Source organism: Melozone crissalis, unplaced genomic scaffold, assembly GCF_028551555.1.
Source record: "Melozone crissalis strain CALT ecotype California unplaced genomic scaffold, PUWL_Pcris_2 ptg000041l_1, whole genome shotgun sequence".
NCBI classification, from domain to species: domain Eukaryota; kingdom Metazoa; phylum Chordata; class Aves; order Passeriformes; family Passerellidae; genus Melozone; species Melozone crissalis.
In genome coordinates, this window is record NW_026535819.1 from 2,309,047 (window position 1) to 2,329,008 (window position 19,962).

General features: G+C 44.3%; 1 protein-coding gene across 3 annotated transcripts in view; it reads right to left on the minus strand.

Moving 5' to 3' along the window:
* The window catches only part of CAMSAP1 (calmodulin regulated spectrin associated protein 1), a 33,091-nt gene that overhangs the window by 11,909 nt on the left and 1,220 nt on the right, over positions 1-19,962 (minus strand). The window contains exons 1-6 of one of the 3 annotated variants that reach the window (XM_054284437.1): positions 14,122-14,160; positions 12,724-12,886; positions 3,821-4,083; positions 3,473-3,634; positions 2,750-2,830; positions 1,773-1,805 (exon numbers count right to left, since the gene is read on the minus strand). In XM_054284437.1, coding sequence (XP_054140412.1) covers positions 1,773-1,805; positions 2,750-2,830; positions 3,473-3,634; positions 3,821-4,083; positions 12,724-12,886; positions 14,122-14,145 — 726 coding nt within the window. In that variant the 5' untranslated portion in view covers positions 14,146-14,160. Of the gene's footprint in view, positions 1-1,772; positions 1,806-2,749; positions 2,831-3,472; positions 3,635-3,820; positions 4,084-12,723; positions 12,887-13,537; positions 13,629-14,121; positions 14,161-19,962 lie in introns of those variants that run through there. The other 2 variants (XM_054284438.1, XM_054284436.1) reach the window with 2 other exon arrangements.

Here is a 19,962-nt window from a genome sequence, read left to right on the forward strand (position 1 = left end):
ACCACACGAGCATATTCCACTGGCTCCAGCATGCAGTGAGATAGGGCATGCATCAGATCAGGCTTACAGAGAGAAACAGTGAGATATAGGATGGTGATTATTCAAACAAGAAACAAATCAAAGGCATCAGCAACATCCATTATGCACTAGCAATGTGGGTGTTAAGTCTGGTAGAATAAGTGTGCACACCAAGGGAAAGTGGTTAGCTTGAAAGGGTCAGCATTTATCCACTTTAATTATATAAAAAAAAAACTTCAGAAATTCTTTTTCAACTTTAATTCCTCCTGTAGTTAAAGTAGGTAAAAATATTTCTTTTCCAATAGGCTAAAATGAAATTTAAATCAATGGTAGTCAATACCAAGAACTAAAATCTGTAAAGATTCCTTGTTTCTTTTGACTTTAGTGAAAAACCCCACAAATTTATCAAAGAGGGTTTTTATGGATTTAATTCCCTTTTTTTCTCAGCTGTTATTCTCTTAACCCTTCAGTCTTTTATACTGAAAATTCTGAATTCTTCCTTATTTTCTAAGTCAAATGTTGTGGTTTGGAACCCTCCTGCCCATGCATACAGTGAATAACATTTGTATGCAGCAATTGCAGAAACAGTGCTACTGAAATAAAGATTATTCTATTCCAACCAAACAAAAACCCCAAAATAAAAAAGCACAGAATTGACAGAACCTGACAACAACTTTATAAACCATTAAAATCTAAGTGTACTAGAAGTAAGACAAGCTTTGTTTACTACTTCCTTTAATTTCAGATATTTAAAGTTTTTACTCCAGCCCACAGATCTGGCTCAAACAAAGGATTAGGAGGCTGCAGTGGGACTGAGCTCCCCGTGGGAGGGCAGAGGGATCATGGGGAGGCTGCCTGATCACACCTGCCTTTCCCAAGTGCTCTGCCCTTTGGAATTAACAACTGAGACAACAGCTCATCTTCCCAGAGTGAAAATGAGTAACACCAGCTCCTGGCAAGGGCAGGAGAAAGGGCATCAAAGCTGAGGAAAGCAAAGGAACAAAGGAAAATCTCTGAAATTGAAATAAACCCAGAAAACTCTGACAAAAGAAAGCAGGATTTCTATAAGCACAATTTTGTTGGTTTGGGATTTTTTAAAAAATATATAGTGGAATTGATATTCCAATTTCACACTTCAGCACAAAGAAAAATCAGTATTTTGTTCTACTGTCTCCCCTCCCACTGTGCCAGCTCCAGGCTCCTTAACTGAGCACACAATCCCACCAAACTGGGCTGGCCCATCTCCTGCCCCACCTCAGTGAACAGCAGTGCCCTGGCTCTGACAGATTCACAAATCTGCAGCAGAGCAGGTGCAGGAGCAGTGTAAGAGCATTATTTAAGCACAAACATCTGAGTATCTTAACTATGGATTCCAAGATTAGGCAGCCCTTTAAGCTGCCCAGCTTTTCTCTCACCTCAGTGCTGTCATCAGTTCCTACTCACACCCAACCCAGTAAATGCAACCATTTCAACTGGTAATTTTCTTTTTTTTTTTTTTTTTATTTTTTATTGCTACTCCAGCTCCCTGAGTCCTGCAGTGTGGAAGCAATTTGGAGGTGCTGCAAAGGGAGTATGCTGTGTGCTGTACAGTATGCAAAAAGCACGGCATGGAAACAAAGCCTGATGACCCCAAAGCTCACACAGGTGTTTTTCAGAGAGCAGCTGAGAAGCATTGCAATGGAAGCAAACACTCTGAGAAGTTTAAAAAGCCATGGTTTTGTGGATGACAACTGGTGTAAAAGTAGTTCACTTACAGGTACTAATTTCCAATACCATTTGGAAGGAGACTGCTCAGGAAGCAAGGAAAGGAACGTAGGAATAGGAAAGGAACATCAGGAATGCAAGTTAAAAGCAGTAATACTTAAATGCACTTCAGCAACAAACACTTTCATATTTCAGAGGCCTTGCAGCCTAGAAATTTAGATTTAAAGATACCAAATGAGACCCAATAGCCAATAGGGTCAAATAACCTTAGACCACAGATCAGCTTGTAAATTAAGCAGCTCTTTTTTGATGAAGGATTATTTTCCATAAAAGACACATAAAAAACCTTCACCACTAACATGAAAATTAAAGTGTGCCTTGTTCATAGGTCACACTTTCAGCCCTTTGCCTGGTAATGCCAATTTGAGGAAGGAATATGTTATTTGCAATTTAAGGCTTTATGACATTCACAAATTGGGAGTTCAGATAGATATTATGTTGGAGAAAGACCTATTTGACATTCTCCAGAAATGAAAGTGTGCTATAGTTTGCAATATTAGTGCATTCTAATATAATCTCAAGGGAAAAAACTGGAAAAAACTACAAACACACACATATAACATTTGAATGCCAAGAGTATCCTTCCTGGACAGAACCTGAATAAATCCCTAAATACACACTGGAACAATAACATGCAAAAAGAACATGCCCCAAGAGCTTTCAAAATATATAACATATATTTTGTGCTGTGAAAGCTGAGTCATATTTACCCACAGACAGTTGATACAGGTTATTTTAGTTGAAACAAGTTGTTTTCATCCTACTGAAACTTAAAGGAAAGTCAGGAGATACCAGTGGGCTTCAAGGCAGGGAAGGGCACTGATGACAGAGACAAAACAAAGTGCATGCAGAAAATCTCACTTTTGAGGATTGGAGCCCTCACACTTCCCTGACAAAGAAAATACTGATATTTAAATCCATTCATCATCAACACACAATATCACAACTGAAGACAGATTTGTTTTACCTTTTGATGCCCTGGACTTTCCATTAGCTGCTGTTTTAATTTAATCTCTTTCTCTGTTATCTCTCTCATTTTAAGGTTCACCTAAAAGAGAAAAATGAATTAAAATACAACTGAATATGTTTCCACAGGTGTCCTCCTTGCTTCTGTTACTTTAATAGTAAATTCATGCTACAAACATAAAAAGTTCATGGAAAAGCATGGCACAGCAGTTTTCTAGACCAAATCTCAGTCAGAAGGAGATGAAATCACAATCCTGGGTTTGCAAGGACACGTTCCCTTTGGAATGTGACTCCTGTCACTCAAAAGAATTAGAGTAACTTAACTTAACTGCTGCCCTTGGAAAAATTCCAGCACCTCTGTTAAATGTTCCATCTAGTCAGAGTTAAGTCCATCCTCTTATTTAGCATGAAACAGGGCTTCACCTAAAAAAAACCCCCACCAACCAAAAAAACACCTCATAGCAACTTCTCTGAGAATAAAGAATCCATTTTTTAAAGTTTTCGTAAGTTAGCTCCTGATTATCTTCTTTATTTTTAAATTTACTAGCTTTATCCTTCCCTAAGGAAAACAAGTAGAAAGGATGCTAGAAAGTAGATACTTGCTAAAGTAGAAGGAATGGTAGAAATGCACAAGTAAGAAAGGAAGACACACACCAGAATCCATTTTAAAAATCTGAAAGGTGACAAGAAAAGACAGGCAAGCTTTTCCCAAAGTAAATGTTACCTTGTTAATCCAGAAAACCATGGCATCCTCCAAATCATAGGGCAGTTCTTTTGAGGCACTGAATGTAGAGAAACGCTTGACACTGGCAACCACCTTCTCAATGCTGATCATTTCTACAGTGTAGGCCATCATAAGGGCATCAATCATTGCCATATGAGAACTCTGAAAGAGGAAAACAGAGAGGATTGGAAAATAAAATCCCTTTTCAAAATGGTATGTTCTAACTGTATTTAAACCAAAACATTGCTAAGGTTAACGACCCAGAAATTAAAATAGCAAATGGAGTGAAGAGCTCTTAACTAGCGTTAAATAAAAAGAAGATGATTAGGTGGATTTAATTAAGCGAACCATTTTGATTGGTGCAGAGCCCAGATCAGACTCAGCCACAGGTGTATCATCGCTCTCCATGACGTAAATCCCCTTGCGAGACAGCGCCTGGATGACGGACTGGTGTCCCTGCAGAGCTGCCACCTGGTCCCCCTTGAGGATGAGGCTGCACACGCGGCAGTAGAGCTCGCTGGAGAGCAGCAGCTTGATCACCGGGGGCTTGATGTGCTCCTGCTCGTACTGGTCGATGTAGAACGGGTCCTTCAGCTCCTCCGGGACGTTGTCTGCAAGGGCAGAGAGAGCAGTGACACCAGGAGGGAGCAGTCCCACGTGGGAGTGGGATTCACATTTTATTTGGGATTTTCGTGTTAAATTGATAGTGGAACCCTGGAAAAAGTTAAAGATAGAATCTAAAATGTTGGGCTTTGTGCTTGCCCAGATCAACTGCACCTGCGTAAGGAGTATGATAAATTATATAATTGTTAGATGTGATGATTGTTTAGTAATTAAATGTAATTATTATATAACCATAAGAAGAATAGTGAGAAACTATGTTGGAAATTCAGAGAGGGGCTAAATTTCTGTATACAATAGAACAATAAAAGTTTAATAATGAACATGAAAGTTATGTAACGATAGAGTATAAAACATGATCATTTCGGATGTATGGTCGGAGTCAGATTTGGGTTGAATATACCCCGATTCCCAGAGCTCTTAATAAAAAGCACCGCATATAAACCCCCATGATTATGTGTTTTTGAACGCTAACAAAATCACAGGTTAAAAGGGGCATCAGATGGGCAAGGTTTATCTGTATCTTCACAACAAAATCCCCAAGCATCCGTGCACAGCAACTGGAGAACTGCAAGGCTACACCACCAACAGGGTCTCTAAACCAAGGCACCAATTTTTTAATGAATTTTGGCAATTCAGAAGGAAAAGACCAAAATATCTGACTAAAACCTTGAACATTTCGCAAACCAACCAGCTAATTATCTATTTTTTGTCAAGAGCGTTAATCAAACTCTTGCAGCTTTCAGCTTTTAAATAATTCAAGCCTAGGAAGCAAAACCACTCCATTTGGAATAAGCAGGAACTTTAAACCAAGTCTAAAATGGAACTTCTTCTGCCTTGGCCCAATTTCCACAAATTGTGTGAGGATTTTATCAAACTGATCCTAGACCCTGAGTGTAGTAATTCAGAAGAAGCTAAAATTAGCAACACAGAGGGCCTCACATTTGCACACCACCAGCCATAAACACATTTTTACTACTCCCAGCACAGCTCAGAGCTGGCAGGAGAGAAAGGCACTAACAACAACCAATATTCCAATCACTCTAAATATGTCCAAGACATCTCAAATCCATCCCTTGCTCTATATCCCAAAATAAATCCTTCTCCTCATGTTGGGTAATCAGCCTGGAAGCTATTGATCTTTATAACAACTCAGCAGGAATAATGAGACTCTGCAGCTCCAAGAAAAATATTTTCTAGCCTCAAGTGTATTGTCTTAATAGAAGCCTGACATTTCCTAAATTTCAAACATAAAATTCTATCTGATGCTATCCAGTCACTCTGAATATCTTTCCCCAAAGTCACTTAAACAATTCATTTTAAATATATACATCTACACTTAAAAGAATTATTAATTTGGCAGCATATTTACTTTTCATTCAGCTCATTTCCAGAATAATTAAATTTTCCCACTCCAAGAAACTCCTACCCATACATTGAGCTGCAAAATAAGGCACACAATAATTAATACTGCAGAGCACTTGATGTTCATGAAGAGGGATGGAGACAGAGTGTTATTGCATGAGCCACATCTCACTTAGATAAAAATATGCAGCAAACCAGTGTTGTCTAACAGCTCCTGTCAGTCAGACAGTGCTGGTCCTTTTTCAAAATGGGAAGAAAGCTTAAAAAGCTTTCTGAAATTTTTAAAAATTAAGATAATTATTTTTCTTTTCTCTGACACTGAACATGACTTTCCACTGAAGGTGGTTGGAAGAGACAAAATAAAACCCACTGGCACCACCTAAGTAGCATTTGTTAACATGGCTGTCCATTTTTAGTGAAACACATCATAAATTCAGATATTTTTAATCTTCTTAACATTAGTCAACCTGACCTAAAATCAAAGGCTGTTGAAAGCTCGTTCCAGTTAATGGCCATTCCCATTTCCAGATAGAGAACTCCAGCTTCCATTCCTAAAGACTGAGGAAAGACGCAAAAATCCAAATGCAAAGCAGCTCATATAATTCAACATTTTAGTTCATCACAAGCAGCTACACCTTTAACAACCAAAGACACGTTGCTTTGTACTAGAATTATTTGTGAAAGGAAATAATACAAGCTCATTAAATATCCATGAGGTTGTACATCTCTGGCAGAGCATGAGCACCACTCCAAAATTTAAAGGCTTTTTAAAAACAACACAAAAAAAAATGCAAATTCCAAAAAGTCTGCAATCTGAAGCATTGGATGAGGGGTTTTGTTCCAACACCTGCTCTCCACCAGCTCAGGAACTGAGGTGACTGCCTGGAACTGGGCTGGAATGGTGGACAAAGAGCCCTGAAACCCCTCCTGCCCTCAGTCTGGATTTTCCTGGGGAATTTCCCTTCTCCACAAGGTAGAGAGACTGGGATTATTTTATAGACTGTAACACAGCAAGGAAAAAGGATTCTCTGCAGCACTGACACGCCCAGCAGGGCAGCAATCCATAGGATTGGGGTCTTCACACACATTACTAACACAGGAGAGGCCATGGGAGCTGAGCCCCCCCTGACAGCCCCCCCACACCAATTTCTGATTAAAGCAGCTCCATTTCAATGATTTTTAAAAGCCTTTTCTAGCACTAAATGGATCTAGTTCTTAGTGAGGAGATTCCATGTCACAGAAATCAATATGTTAAAAAAACCACAAACCCAAACAAACAACCCAGAATGCACAAACAAAAAAGAAGAAAAAAATCCCAACTTATATCGTGTCATTCAACCTGCCCAGTCAACAAACCTGGAATCTTTTTCTTTTATACTGAAGACTCCTCTAATTTCATGTTTCTGATCTCCATATAACTGCTTAAGGACTGAATGGATTTGCATTGACCAGGATTAAGGGTAGGGCTGGGTGGGAAGAACTTTTAGTACCAGGATTAATAATTTCACTTCCTACTATCCCAGGAAGTTATTCATCAACATTAATCCTCCCATAATTGCAATTTATTTCACTGTAAACACTTGCCTAGGTTTATTTTTCACATTAGTGCATAGAACACTTCTGCCTGTCACACATAGGAACAGTCCTGTAGCTGATTTATGTCCTGACTAATGATCCACAAAAAAATTAAGATATAAAAACCACATCAAAGCCTAAGAGTGACAATACAAACTTAACTATTTCAAATTTATTTCATGCTGGACATAGTGACAGGCACAAATAAAAGAGAAATAAATGGCAGGAAAACTTGTAATGAAAACAGGATGCTAAATAAGTGTACAGTTCTGAGTTGGGAAACTTCCAAAAAGAATTGATGTCCTGTACTCAATGCAGTTCTCTCAAAAGGGGTAACACAGAACAGACAATAAAGGACTTTAATTGAGAGGTGTCTTCAATATTTGAAATCTGCATCTGAAAGTGCAACTAGAGACACTGATCTTACCTTTCACTCCTGTTAATTATCCCTACCTGCAGCACCCAGGGCTGCTCCTTCTCCAGCCCCCTTAAAAATGACAAAATTCCCACACTGCCAGGAATCCCCTGTCACTTTTAGAACAGCTACACCCCATCAGATTTACCAGTGCTAATTAAATCACACACCATGGCCAAAAGCAGCCCCTGCTATCATGGGCACCTTTTCTCCCCAGTTTTTATGGATCAGACCAAAGGTGTCACAGGCTTTGTGCTTGTGTCACTACAGAATGTACCAATGCTCTTTTGGAAGAAAATGTCCCAGGCTTTCCAAGCCCCAGTTTCTATCAGCATCTTTTCCAGCACCTTCTTTCCATGACCTATAACTGAACTTGGAGGTTAGAAAAGTTCTGCTCATTAAAAATTGAGTTTTTATACATTTATGCCTTGGATTTTGGAGAAAATCAACACAAAAAATTAACTCCTGAGAAATTAACACCTAAGCTGTAGCTACAAAAATTTCTGCTTCAGCAGTTTACCAAATCATACTAAAGGAAATTAAATTAAATAATTTCCTTATATTTTGTTTATAAAAAGCCTCCAATAGAAATTTTTCATTCAGCCATTGTTTTGGCCAGCTCCATGGTATCAATGGGTTCTAATATCTCAAAAACTGTCAGTTGTGAGTATAAATCTTCAAGTATAAAAATTCCTTGAGAGGATTACAAAAATAACTTAACTTTTAACAACTGTCAGAGACACAATTATTGCCAGACTCCCTTGCTTCAGGGGAGGGAGCATTTCTTTATCATCTCCCTTACAAAAACCTGTTCAAAGACAAGCACCAGATTCTGACTTGATAAAGAAAAATACAGTAATGTGAACAAATTTGACTTATCCCTTGAACTGAGGGGTGGATCCAGCCCAGATGTTATTTTACCTGCAGAAGCATGAAGAACTGGTTTCACCTGGAAAGGGAGCCAAGCTGTCCTGGTAAACAGCACGGAGCTTATTCACATTCTGAGGAGGATTTCATCAGTATCAGTATCTGTTCCCAGAATTATTCAGCACTGCTGAATGGCCAGGCTGAGCACTAACTCCACCTTCTCAGCACTAAGACCACCAGAATATAAATATTTTGTGTTGGTTCTCATTACAGCACTGAATTTTAAAGCCTGTAAGTGATCTGGAACAGGACACATGAAGATTTACATACAACAGGCAGGAAAACCCCAAGCTAAAGGCTTTGCAAACTGCTGGGAGAGTGACTGCACTTATTACCATATCTTTTGATCAAGGATAAAGCCACAATCCTGGATAAAGCAGAGGAAACAAAATAATAATTATGGGATCCTTCACCCCTGTAAACTTCACACAATAACACTCAGTGTTTATCAAACAGGAGCTATTCAAAAAACAAATGTTTAACTGTTAATATTTGCTAAACACAACAGCTTTCTTAAAAGGATTTTTACTATGAGCCTGACAAAAGACAAGCAGGGAATGTAGGGATTTAGGGAATTTATCCCAGGAAACATCCTCACACTGCCTCTACCAGCTGTAACTGTGGGGAGCTATTACAGCACTGTACAACCTTATTTAGCAAGAAAGTTCTAAGTATTGAAAGACCAAAAAACCCAAACCTGCATTTCCCCTCCAATGCATTCCATTAGTCCTTGGCTCTCCTGCCTGCACTTTGCCAAAGGTTTCAGGCTACTGTCAGCATTAAGTCTGGAAACTATGTAAAGCTCCCAGCCCTGATAAATAAGTAAAACCCATCAGGTCCCTTTTGAAAAATCCCAATTTTGCACATTGTTTTACAGAACCAACAATATCTGCTATGGAAAGGTTGGAACACTGAGACACTTCCATATCCTTCAATACCTAAATTTTAATATTACAGTCATGATGATGGAAAACATAATTTCCACACACAAATTAATGCCACATTAAATCTGCTGAGAAATCAGGATTTTTCATTGTCATTGTCCATTTTCCCAAGTGGTACCAAATGAAACCATCCTGAGTTTGTTCTTTCCAACTGCTGCTGCTCCAGTGAGGCTGAAGGGCCATGTCCCCTTCCCACTGCTGTGTGGCCTCATTCCTGCCTGGCAATCTGGATCATTCCAACACTGTGGAAAAGTGATCTCCCCATGGAGGGCTTGCCAAGGCTCCCCAGCCCTCCCACACTCACCCTCTGTCAGATGCAGTTCCCCACTCTCAGTGGCAGCTCTGCTCCTCAACCCTGTAAACATCAGGAGTTTGAATTCTCTGAAGTGACTGTTGGGCTCTCATCAAAGTTAGAGGCTGAAAAAAGCTAATTCTGGTCTAATTAAACTCCATTTTCTCAAACCACTGTCTCAGCCAAAGGGACTCAGAACCTTTCCAGGCTACAGAAGGTTTCCAGATGTGCTCAGGGTGAGAGTGATCTGTGCCAGTACTACCAGATTTATTTGGGGAGATGGATGACAGTGAATGGAGGAAAACCTTCCCTCATGCCATCCTTCCCCTCTGCCTTCTGGAACCCAGACAAGCAGTTGTAGGACCTCCCTCTGGAGCCCATCTGTGCCAGCCAGGAGCAGCAGGTTTCCAGGAACAAACCATCCAGCCCAGCTCCTGTGCAAGAAGAGTTTGTGTAGAGTTCTGGCAGTGTTTGTGTAGCTGCTCCGTTGTTTGGCTACCAAAATTCTCTTTTCATGGCCAGAAGGTGAAAAAAAAAAATAAGGAGGACTGCATCATCTTGTATTAGCAAATAAAACAAAGCCCAAACTAGGACTTGAAAGTATTTGTCATGCATGCTCCCAGTGATTTGTCCTTGAGGAAAAAAAACAAAGGATGAATGAAGAATTTTCCTATTTAAATGCCAGCTTAGAAGCTGAGAATTCAAATATCTTTTAACAGCAAAGAGGAAATACAGTTGCAGGTAGAACCTGCAGTGATGAATGACTTTCAGTAACAGTCTACACCAGCATCAAATTCCTGGTCTTGACCCTTTCCACTCTTCACCATGAGCTCAGCATTACCTGAGCTCAGATGAAAATGAAATGCACCAGAATTTCAAGGATTAGGGCACAAAATTATGTCAATTCATAAATCAAATCCAAATCTAACATTTCAGAAAAATATTCATTCACTTGAAGGCAGTTATGGAAACCTGGTAAGATTTACTTCAGAACAGAAGTGTTTAAATGTTACAAACAGATAAGCTTTTTTTAAACCAAATTAACCAGAAACAAGTCTAAAATAATAAAAAGCCCTCAGGCCCTTTAATAATATAAAGTCGTCAAGTCTAAAATAATAAAAAGTCCTCAAGCCCTTTAATCTGCATAGTGAGATTTTAAATAATAAAATCACAACTGATTGTAGCTGCCCAAGACTCACTGAACAACAGCCAATATTTAAAACTAAAACACAATCCTGAGAGATGACAAGTAATGTGTTAAATTCAAGTATTATTCAAAATTATAATCACACAGGAAACCTTCTTAAACCCATCTCTCTATGAATTAAAGAGGCTTATAAATTTCTAGGGATTGTGCAATGCTATTCCAGCAGTAATGGCTAACATGTGACAGAGACTTGCAGGAGCCATTTCAAAAATCAAACTACATTTCCACAGGCCACAGTCCTGCTAAGACACACACAGACACCAATGGGGAAAAAATGACTTTTTCCTATTGTTTGCAGCATTTAAATGTTGTTCTTTGTAATCTGAAGAGGCCTAACTGCAAGGAGAATAACTGGCAGAGGCTGCAGCAGCCAGACATCCCAGCTCTGCCATGGGAAAAGCTGATTCTTTTTGGCTTTTAATCACAGGAAAGCCAAATACTTTTACAACCTGTGTTGTCAGGAGCATAAACAGACTTGCCATTAAGCAATTAACTGGTCCAAGAGGTTCAGACAGAGCCCTGAGAGCTGGAGCAGACAGCACCCAGCAGCACAAGGCCACCGAGCTCTCTCTGCAGCGCAGGATCCGTGCCAGCCCCTGCCCATTCAGGATCAGCTCTCCCTCGACACAAAGTCACAACATAAATAGTGCATCCCCAGGTCTGGAACAGCTGTTTTATCAGGGATGGCTAAAAAGTTTCAGGAAATGTTACAAACAATTCCAGTCACTGAGAAATATTTACAGCAGGAAGGGCTGCTCTGTCCCTTTGAGTTATCAGTGCTCCACTGACACCCTCCCAAATTCCCACATTTTCAGACATCATCTGATCCATGGGGTTTTTTTGCCTCTTGTTGCTTGTAAACCCCATGTTGGTTTTTTTTTTTTGCCCACAATCACCAAGATGAGGGAGACACTGACAGGGCTGGAAATGTTTAAGAAGAAAAATAATTGATAAAAAATATTCCAGCACGGATTAATATTTAATGGCAGGAATGGACCACTTTTCTTCAGCCTTGTCACCAAGTAAGCCAGTGCTAATCCATTAAGCATATTATGAGTTTGGAGAATTAGGCTTAGATTAACAGGGCCACCTCATTTTCCAAAACAAGACTCTATACACGTTTTTATTATCTCTTTTGTTCTGAGTATTGCATCCCATTTCTTCACAATGAAGCTACTTAAACTCCAGATGCATCTTGTACAGCGAGACAGATCTAGTTCAAAACAAAAGAGCATATTTCAATAGCTGCCAGAAAGCACTGTACAAATATACTCCAAGAATATTTATTTTTCCACGTTTGACAGTAAAAGTTTATGGCAATGTGAGGGAAGGAAGAGCTCCTCTATCCCCTACAACCTGCTCTTTAATGTCACAGTGCCCAAACTACACCTGCTCATTCAACATTTCTTTCCACAAAAGAAGAATGTTGCTAAACATAAATGGATTATTTTTTAGAACATTTTGAATGTAAAATCATAATGTGATATAAAAGAAGCTCTCACTGAGCATACAAAGGGTGTCAAGGTCTCAGCATCTGTTGGCCAAGACGACCAGACAAGGAAGACCATAAAGCCTGGAGGGACCTGGGGCCTGCAAGCAGTGACATAAAGCCCTGTGGAACAAAGTCTGCTTAGCTAAAGCAAGGATTTAAACATTTTGAGGCAGGCAGTTCTTGCCAAGCACCATCTGGGAGCATTCACCATTAGCTTTGCTGATTCAGGGCATCTCATACAGTCCCGTTATTCCTGTTTAAGGTATCAGCAAATATACAGTATGACAGGAGAACAGGCTGCCATATTATTGATATTTAAAACAAAGCCAAATTTAATTACTCCTCAAACAGCAGGGGAGACAGAAAAAGCAAGAACAAAATCAAGAATGACTTCTTGACGGAGGTGATCTTACCTATTCCGTAGGCTTTAGCACAGATCCATTGTAGATTAGCAGCTATTTTTGCTCTGGCTGAATCATAGAGCTCCAAAGGGACAATCTCAACTGCACTATCTGTCAGAGCATCCATTTTTCTTCTGGTACTATCTCCACCCGCACAAACATCAACATCCACCATCTAAAACAAAAACAAAAGGCAGAGACTTTGACACGAGCCGACGATCCATTCTAAAGGCACACAGGAGAGGGGCCGGCCAGGCTGCACACAACAGGCCCCGGCATCCTTCGGGATTTCCATCGGCAGGGCTGATGTAGCGATTCCAAAGCCGCTCGGAAATCAAAAGGCATCGGAGCCCGGGGCGAGCATCCCTTATTGTCAAGGGCAGGGCCTGGCTCGGCGAGCCCCGGGCCGAGGCAGCGGAGCAAGGCGCAGCCCCGTCACCTGCCGCTGGGATAAAGGGAGGATGGGGCTCTCCGAACAATGCGGGCAGGTACCGCCGCCCCCTCCCCGCCCGCGGGGCCGCGCTGGGGCCGGGGCAGGGCCGGGGCAGCACCTGCGGCTCCTTCCCCCGCCGCGCCCCCGAGAAGCAGCAGAGGCTCCGCGCCCGCACACCCATGGCCGGGCCGAGCAGCGCCGGGGGCCGGCGGCGCCCCCTCCCCGCATCCCCGCCCCACCCGGGCGGAGGAGGAGGCGGCGGCGGCGGCGGGGGCGGGGGAGGCGGGGAGGGGGCGCAGCCCACCCGGCGCCGGCTCCGCGCAGGCCCCCGCCGAGCCCCCGCCGCCGCCGCTCCCCCCCGCCCGCCGCGGCCTGCAGGCCCCGCCGCCTCACCTTGCAGCGCTATCGCCGCCTCATCCCCGGCGCGAGGAGGGGGCACGGCGGTGCCCGGAGCCCCGGCGGGGCGGGGGTGGGCAGGCTCGGCGGGCCCGGCGCCCGGTGCCGGTGAGAGAGGCACGGACGGAGCCGCCGCCGCCGCCGAGGGGCCGCGGCTGCCACAGCGCTCGGGGCCGCGCGCGCGCGCGCGCATGCGCCCGCCTTCCGCCCCGCGCGCGCGCCCGCGCCCTCTCTCCGACCCCCCCTCCCTCCCCGCCCGCTGCTCCCGCCGCTCCCGCCTCGCCCGGCCTGGAGCGCGCGCGCGCGCGCGCTCTCGGCGCGGGAAAAGGGAGAGGCGGGAGGGAGCGGGGAGGGGAAGCGGGAGCGCCTGCGCGTGCGCGCGCGCGAGGGGTGCCCGGCCGCCCGCCGCCCGCGCGCGCGCGCCAGGCAACCGTTGCCATGGAGACCGCGCCCGGCCCGCGCGCGCAGGGAGAGCGGACCCGCCCCTCACGGCCCCGCCGCCCGCGCGGCCCCTCACGGAACCACGGCCCGTTACAGATCCCCGAACCGTCACGGACACACGGCCCCTCACGGACACACACCTGTGGCACACCCACGATCCTCATGGAGCCGCCCCACCTCACGCACCCACAACCATCACAGTCCCTCTGCCCTCACAGCTCTGCCCTCTACCCCATCTTGATGGGCAGGTGGTGACCAGGGCTGCTGTGGGAGAAGAGGGGTCCAGCCTGTGGGAGTTATGATGGAGAAAGAACCTCTTTGGTTAAAAATGGGGTGAATGAGAGTGATTTGAGCTGTGTCCCACTCCTGTGACCTGTCAGGCAGGTCCTGGTCCTCCCAGCCCACAGCCCGGGGGAAATGCAGAGGTTTGGGAATCAGCTCCTGGGCAGGAGGTGGAACTGGGGCTGCTGAGCCCCCATCCCCATCCTCACCCTATGGAGTCACATCCCAGCCTTCCCTTTGGATCCAAGGAAGCCCAGAAATGCCAAAGAAATTGCCTCCCCCCAAAAACCACCAGCTCTGGGAACCTTTAGGTGCCTGATAGATTCCTCTGTACCAAAGCAGTCATTTTATTAAGTGCAGGAAGGGTTGAAATTTCTCTCTGCTGTCAGCACAGCTCAATAAAACATTGGATTTGTATCAAAAAGTACCAGCAATACTTTTCTTCCTGGTATTACAAATAATGTCCTTCAAGATTTGCTGAGTTACTCCCTGCTCACCATCAAAGGATATCAGACAGTTTTTCAGGCCCAAACCTGACTTACACATCTTATGTTTCTTGGCAAAAAGAGAATTTCTTTCCCTGCTTTATGTCGCGATCTGTAACAACAGCAAGAAATGTGTGACAGGTTCAAGACGTGGGGGTTTTTTGCTGTTAGACACACTCTTGCCTCTCAGCCCCATCTCCCACTGTCCTGCTGTCTGCACAGCAAGCAGGGCTCACAGAGTCCTAGAATAGAATTATGGAATATCCTGAACTGGAAGGAACCCACAGGATCAAGTTCTAGAGTAGAATCATGGAATATCCTGAACTGGAAGGAACCCACAGATCACTGAGTCCCTGCACAGACACCCAGCCATCCCATGGCCTCCCTTGGATGCTCTCTGACAGCTTTAGATCCTGCTTATCTTGTGGTGCCCAAAGCTCTTGTGCAGTTTTGGCCACCACTGTGCACCGGGCTCGTGATCAAAACTGGATCCTGCAGATTAGCTCACTTGACAAGAGACTTTTAGGGCTCGTCTGAAAAGTGAAGCTGCATGATTGAGCTTCGAGCCTTTAATGCCTGTGCTGGCCAGATGAATTATCTTCATATCCATCTACTGAAACCATGATTATAAGTTTAGCTGCACAACAGCAATAGCAGACTGACCTTATTCTACCTAATTTTGTTATGATTCTCATAAATTATTTTCCTGCTGCATGTAATTGGTAGATTATATGAATATTTCAGAATCATTAAAGATTCATTTGGGTCTGTCTTAAGATTTAACGTTTATTTCCCCGTGTCTTCTCAAAGTGCAAGGGGAGGGCATTCTTTGTTTGTGTCACCAGGAAATACAATCTGGTGTCCAAAGGTTATTCCAGCCTCCATCACTGTTCCATATTGCAGGATTGTGCGCAATTAAATTGTCTTTGCAAACAACCTGCTGGTTGTTTAATAATCGCTGTTCAAAGGGTTTGGTTTTCAACACAGTGGTTGCAGGCTGTCGATTTGTGGGGTTATCATCAGAACAAGCTGCTCTTGTTTTTAGATTAAGCATTAAGGCCGACTCCAAATCCCCTTATATTTGAGAAGAATGTTTTCATTTTCCTGGTGGATTGGGCAATAGGAACAGAACAGCCCTTGGATTCCTGGAGCAGGTGACCTGTGTTGAGGGTGAAGGTGTAAGCAGTAGAAAACTGACCTGCATCTTCCTCTGACATATTTTTCCTTGAGGTAAAGAATGAATCCAATTGTTAAACTTATCAGGAACAAAAATATGCTCTAGGAAGGTGACAGAAAACCCTCACAAAACCAAGCCAGTATCACCTCAACTCCTGAAACCCTTGGAACAAAAAATGGAAAAAATACAAAGGGGAGTGCTCTCCTTTCCCAGGCCTCTGCTGCACGGAGGATCCGGGCCCTGGAATTCCCTCTTGCTCTGCCCCTTTTGCTCCTCTCTGCACCTCTTCCAGTCTGTGTGGAATGTGCTGCCACTTCTTCGTCTGTGGTAATTCCCTGAAACTCTGCTATTGAGGCCATTTGCATGTCCTTAAGTGGAAGCCAAAATTGATGTTTTGGGAAACTTTCTGGGTGATGATGAAGTGGTTTGTCAAGAACTCGGCATCATCCCACACCAGCGTCCTCAAACTTGTCCTGGAGATAAAAAGCCTGCATTTAAAGTGGGAGGGTCACCAGTGCATTGCTGAGTGTGTTTGCCTTTTCCATGAGAAAATAAATGACTCTCCCATATTCAGCAGCAGCAAATTCATCTGTAATTTGCGTGCTGCTTGCTTCTTTCTGTGCTCCAAGGCTTTTCTTCTGGAAGATGGTAATACATTGCTTTTGTACATGAAATAATTTTCCTATTAGTCTCCTGGATTCCTCACGCTCTGAGTGGGTGTACACGTGAACTGACACAACTTGTCTTCCAGCAGAGCTCTGAGGTTAATTACTGGCAGGCAATTCCTTTGAGAAATCACCATATTCGCTCATGACACTCACTGCAGGTAGCAAAGCTGGACCCTCGTGCTTGTTTTCTGGATAAAAGCCTGGGATTTTAGTTTCTTCCACCTCGTCTCAATTATCAATATTGAGAGACTACAAATAGAATAAGAGTATCAGTTCCCAGAATACCTGATGTCCCCAAGGACAGCAGATCTAAATTAATGGTGTAAAAAAAGTATCTTGTGTAAAAATATAAATGTGCTGTGGCCTGGGACTTACAGGCTGAAGATAGGTCCTGGGTATGTAGAGGAAGAGCTTCCATTCCTGGAATGGTTTGGGTTGGAAAGGACCTTAAAGATCATTTTGTTCCAAACCCCTGCAGTGGGAGGGACACCTTCCACTATCCCAGGTTTCTCCACGCCCCATCCAACCTGACCTGGAACATTTCCAAGGGTGGGCAGCCACAGCTTGTCCTCAGCAGCCAGTAAAGGCAGGTGGCTCTCTCTGGGAAGAGATTTTTGCCTTCAGTCTTGCCCAACAGCTGCTGCCTGTGCTCTGCAGAGCAGGGAGAGAAAACACTCAGATGAATGAACATTTCTATCTTTTATCCTTGCAAAATTTCCAAGACAGCCATGAGAGCTGGGGATGGCCCCAGCAGAGCAGCGAGCAGCTCATGCTCACTCACAGCCCTGGCTGCCTGCAGCTCTCTCCTCAGGGCCCTATTTTCAGCCTGGACTAATTTTGAACCCTGCTGTAGCTGCTTGCCTGCGCTTAGTTCTGCAGGGCCTCGTTTGCCCCGGTGCTGAGCACTTAATATCCCCAGCCAGGATTGACTTAGAGCCTGGGCACAGCCCGAGGTCACAGCGTGGGGCCAGCGCTGGCACTGCCTGGGGGACAGAGGGGTCTGTCTCCTCTGTGCCCATCGGATTTGGTATCCTAAACATACCACAGAGATCAAAACAAAAGTTACATCTTACTAGAAATTCCAGAAGGAGAAGGAGATGTGGTCAAGAAGACATTTGAAACATCTCCTGACTGACAGGTGCCTGGGTCCCATCACACGAGGGGGAGTGGGAGGGCTGGCAGCCTCCTCACGCTCTCGCTGCTCTGACAGCTCCACGTGTCTTTTCCTCCCTTGTACAAAGTAGTTTCCTGTGACAGCCCATCAGCGAGGCAGCCTCGGGGAGCAGAGAGCAGGACATTATTCCTGGTAATGGCAGCGTCACTTCAGTGCCCTTCCCAGCAGCACGGGAACGTTTCTGAGGCACAGCGCCGCTGTCAGCAGCTCCTTATCTCCTGTGGCTCAGAAATATGCAGTGGCAAGGCCTCGTGCACCAGGGAACCACAGGCAACGAGCAGCATTTTTCATGTAAATAAAGAAAACAAATGAAGTGCAGGTAGTAGGGCTCTATTTCATTCATGCTTTTGTGTTATTTCAAAGGTGATGTATATGCAACTCAGCTGTTACGCTGATGAGCGCAACAAGTTATTCAGATTTATTTCTTTTTCCTCTGCTTGGAGTGTTTGATGTGTATCAAACCCCAGAAATGGGATGGGCAGGGAGCACAGGCAGCTCTGCTCCTCACACAGAGGGGCTTCCCCCAGCCAGGGACAAGCCCCATCACATTTAAAAGAATCCTTGTGTTCAGCACTTATCTTCAAAGTGCTGTGCAAACATTAATTAATGACTCTGTTATTGCCAGGGGGAAGAGCTGGCAGAGGGAGGGGTGACAGCTCAGCCTGCCTGCCTTCCTTGCTGGGAGCCAGAGCTTCCTTCCCCAGCTCTGGGATGCTCCATCCCCAGGCCTTGGGTTACCTCCAGCAATCACAGCTCTAGTGTGGAAGTGCTGTTGGTGGGTTCTGAGTGCCTGCATCAATAACAGGAGGGGGTTTCATCTGTAAGATATTTTTATCCATGAGATTATTTATTTTTAAAGTCCCTGGACTATGTTTAGGAGGATAATGGGTCAATAGCATTCAAGCCCAGCAGGTTCTCCTGGGAGTCTCATCCCACCGTGCCTTGTCATTCCTTAGGCAACCCCAAGCAGGGAGACCCCAGGGACGAGCTGGGTGAGCGCTGAAAGGGTTCTGAGTGTTGTCATGATCTAATTAATGAGCAAACGAGAAAGTTTCTATCTTTCCTTGTATCTTTATATTCATTAAACCACTTTAGCAACTACATTTGGGTAGTGCTCAAACAAATCAGTTTCAATGGGGGCTGTTGATTTTTTTTCCCCAGATGATTCCTTTCTAAAATGCATTTTTTTCCTAAGGACATTTTGAGTAAAACTATATTTACCACAACTGTACAACTATGCAAAGACAGAATGACTTATCACTAACTTTTTCACCACTTAAACATTACAGGAAATTAATGAATAAGTGAAAGACAGGAGAAAAAAAAAACAAGGAAAAAATAATTGTATTACAAAATACAACATCTTTCCCCTGCTCCTGGCTGTGCAAGGTGCAAGAGCCCAGAGCAAAATGGAACATACTCAGCATCACCATCCCAATAAATGCCATTGGGATTGTGGAGCAGTACAAATCCCTGGCACAGGAATAGCCTGGCATCCATCAGCATGGCACAGAGCCCTCCTCTTGCCGTGAGCTGGCACGTGGTTATCCTCAAAAACAACATCCTGATCCCCTGCTAAGCATTACCTTTGGGAATTCTCAGCCAACCCTTTCCAAAAGGGTTACAACATGGTGATTTCACCAAAATGTTCTACATCCATTGCACAGAGGGAGGGAACAAATCCAGGGCTGCCTTGTTCCAGGTCCCCCAGGGGATGCAGAGAGGCAAACGCTGCCTGCCAGGCCCTGGAAAATCCATCCCAGCCACGGGAGGGATGTACCTGACCCAGCACTTCCCATTCCCTGTGGCAGGTTTGAGCTATGGTCCTGCAATACAGAGGATATTTTGAGGACGGGACTGTCATTTCTGGATTTCAAGGCTTCTTCCTCCACAAATATAAACCTGGGGCCAGCACAGAAACTCGCTCTGGGTGATTTTGATGTGCTTCAGTCCAGCAAAAACAGCCTCAAAAGCAAATGAAAGCTCCTTTAAATCCCCCACAGCAGGTCTGGCGGGGGTGGGCAGCGGCTTCCCACTGCATTTTGCCTCATTCCCATTCAGTATTTTTAGCTCCTGGTTTTCTGGTGGGATGCAGCTCCCAGCTCCCCTTGCTGCCAGCTCTGTGCCACAGCCAAAGGCTTCACCTGGCAGCCCTGTTCCCTCCTGCCCTGCCTGCAGGGAGGTGCCAAGGCAAA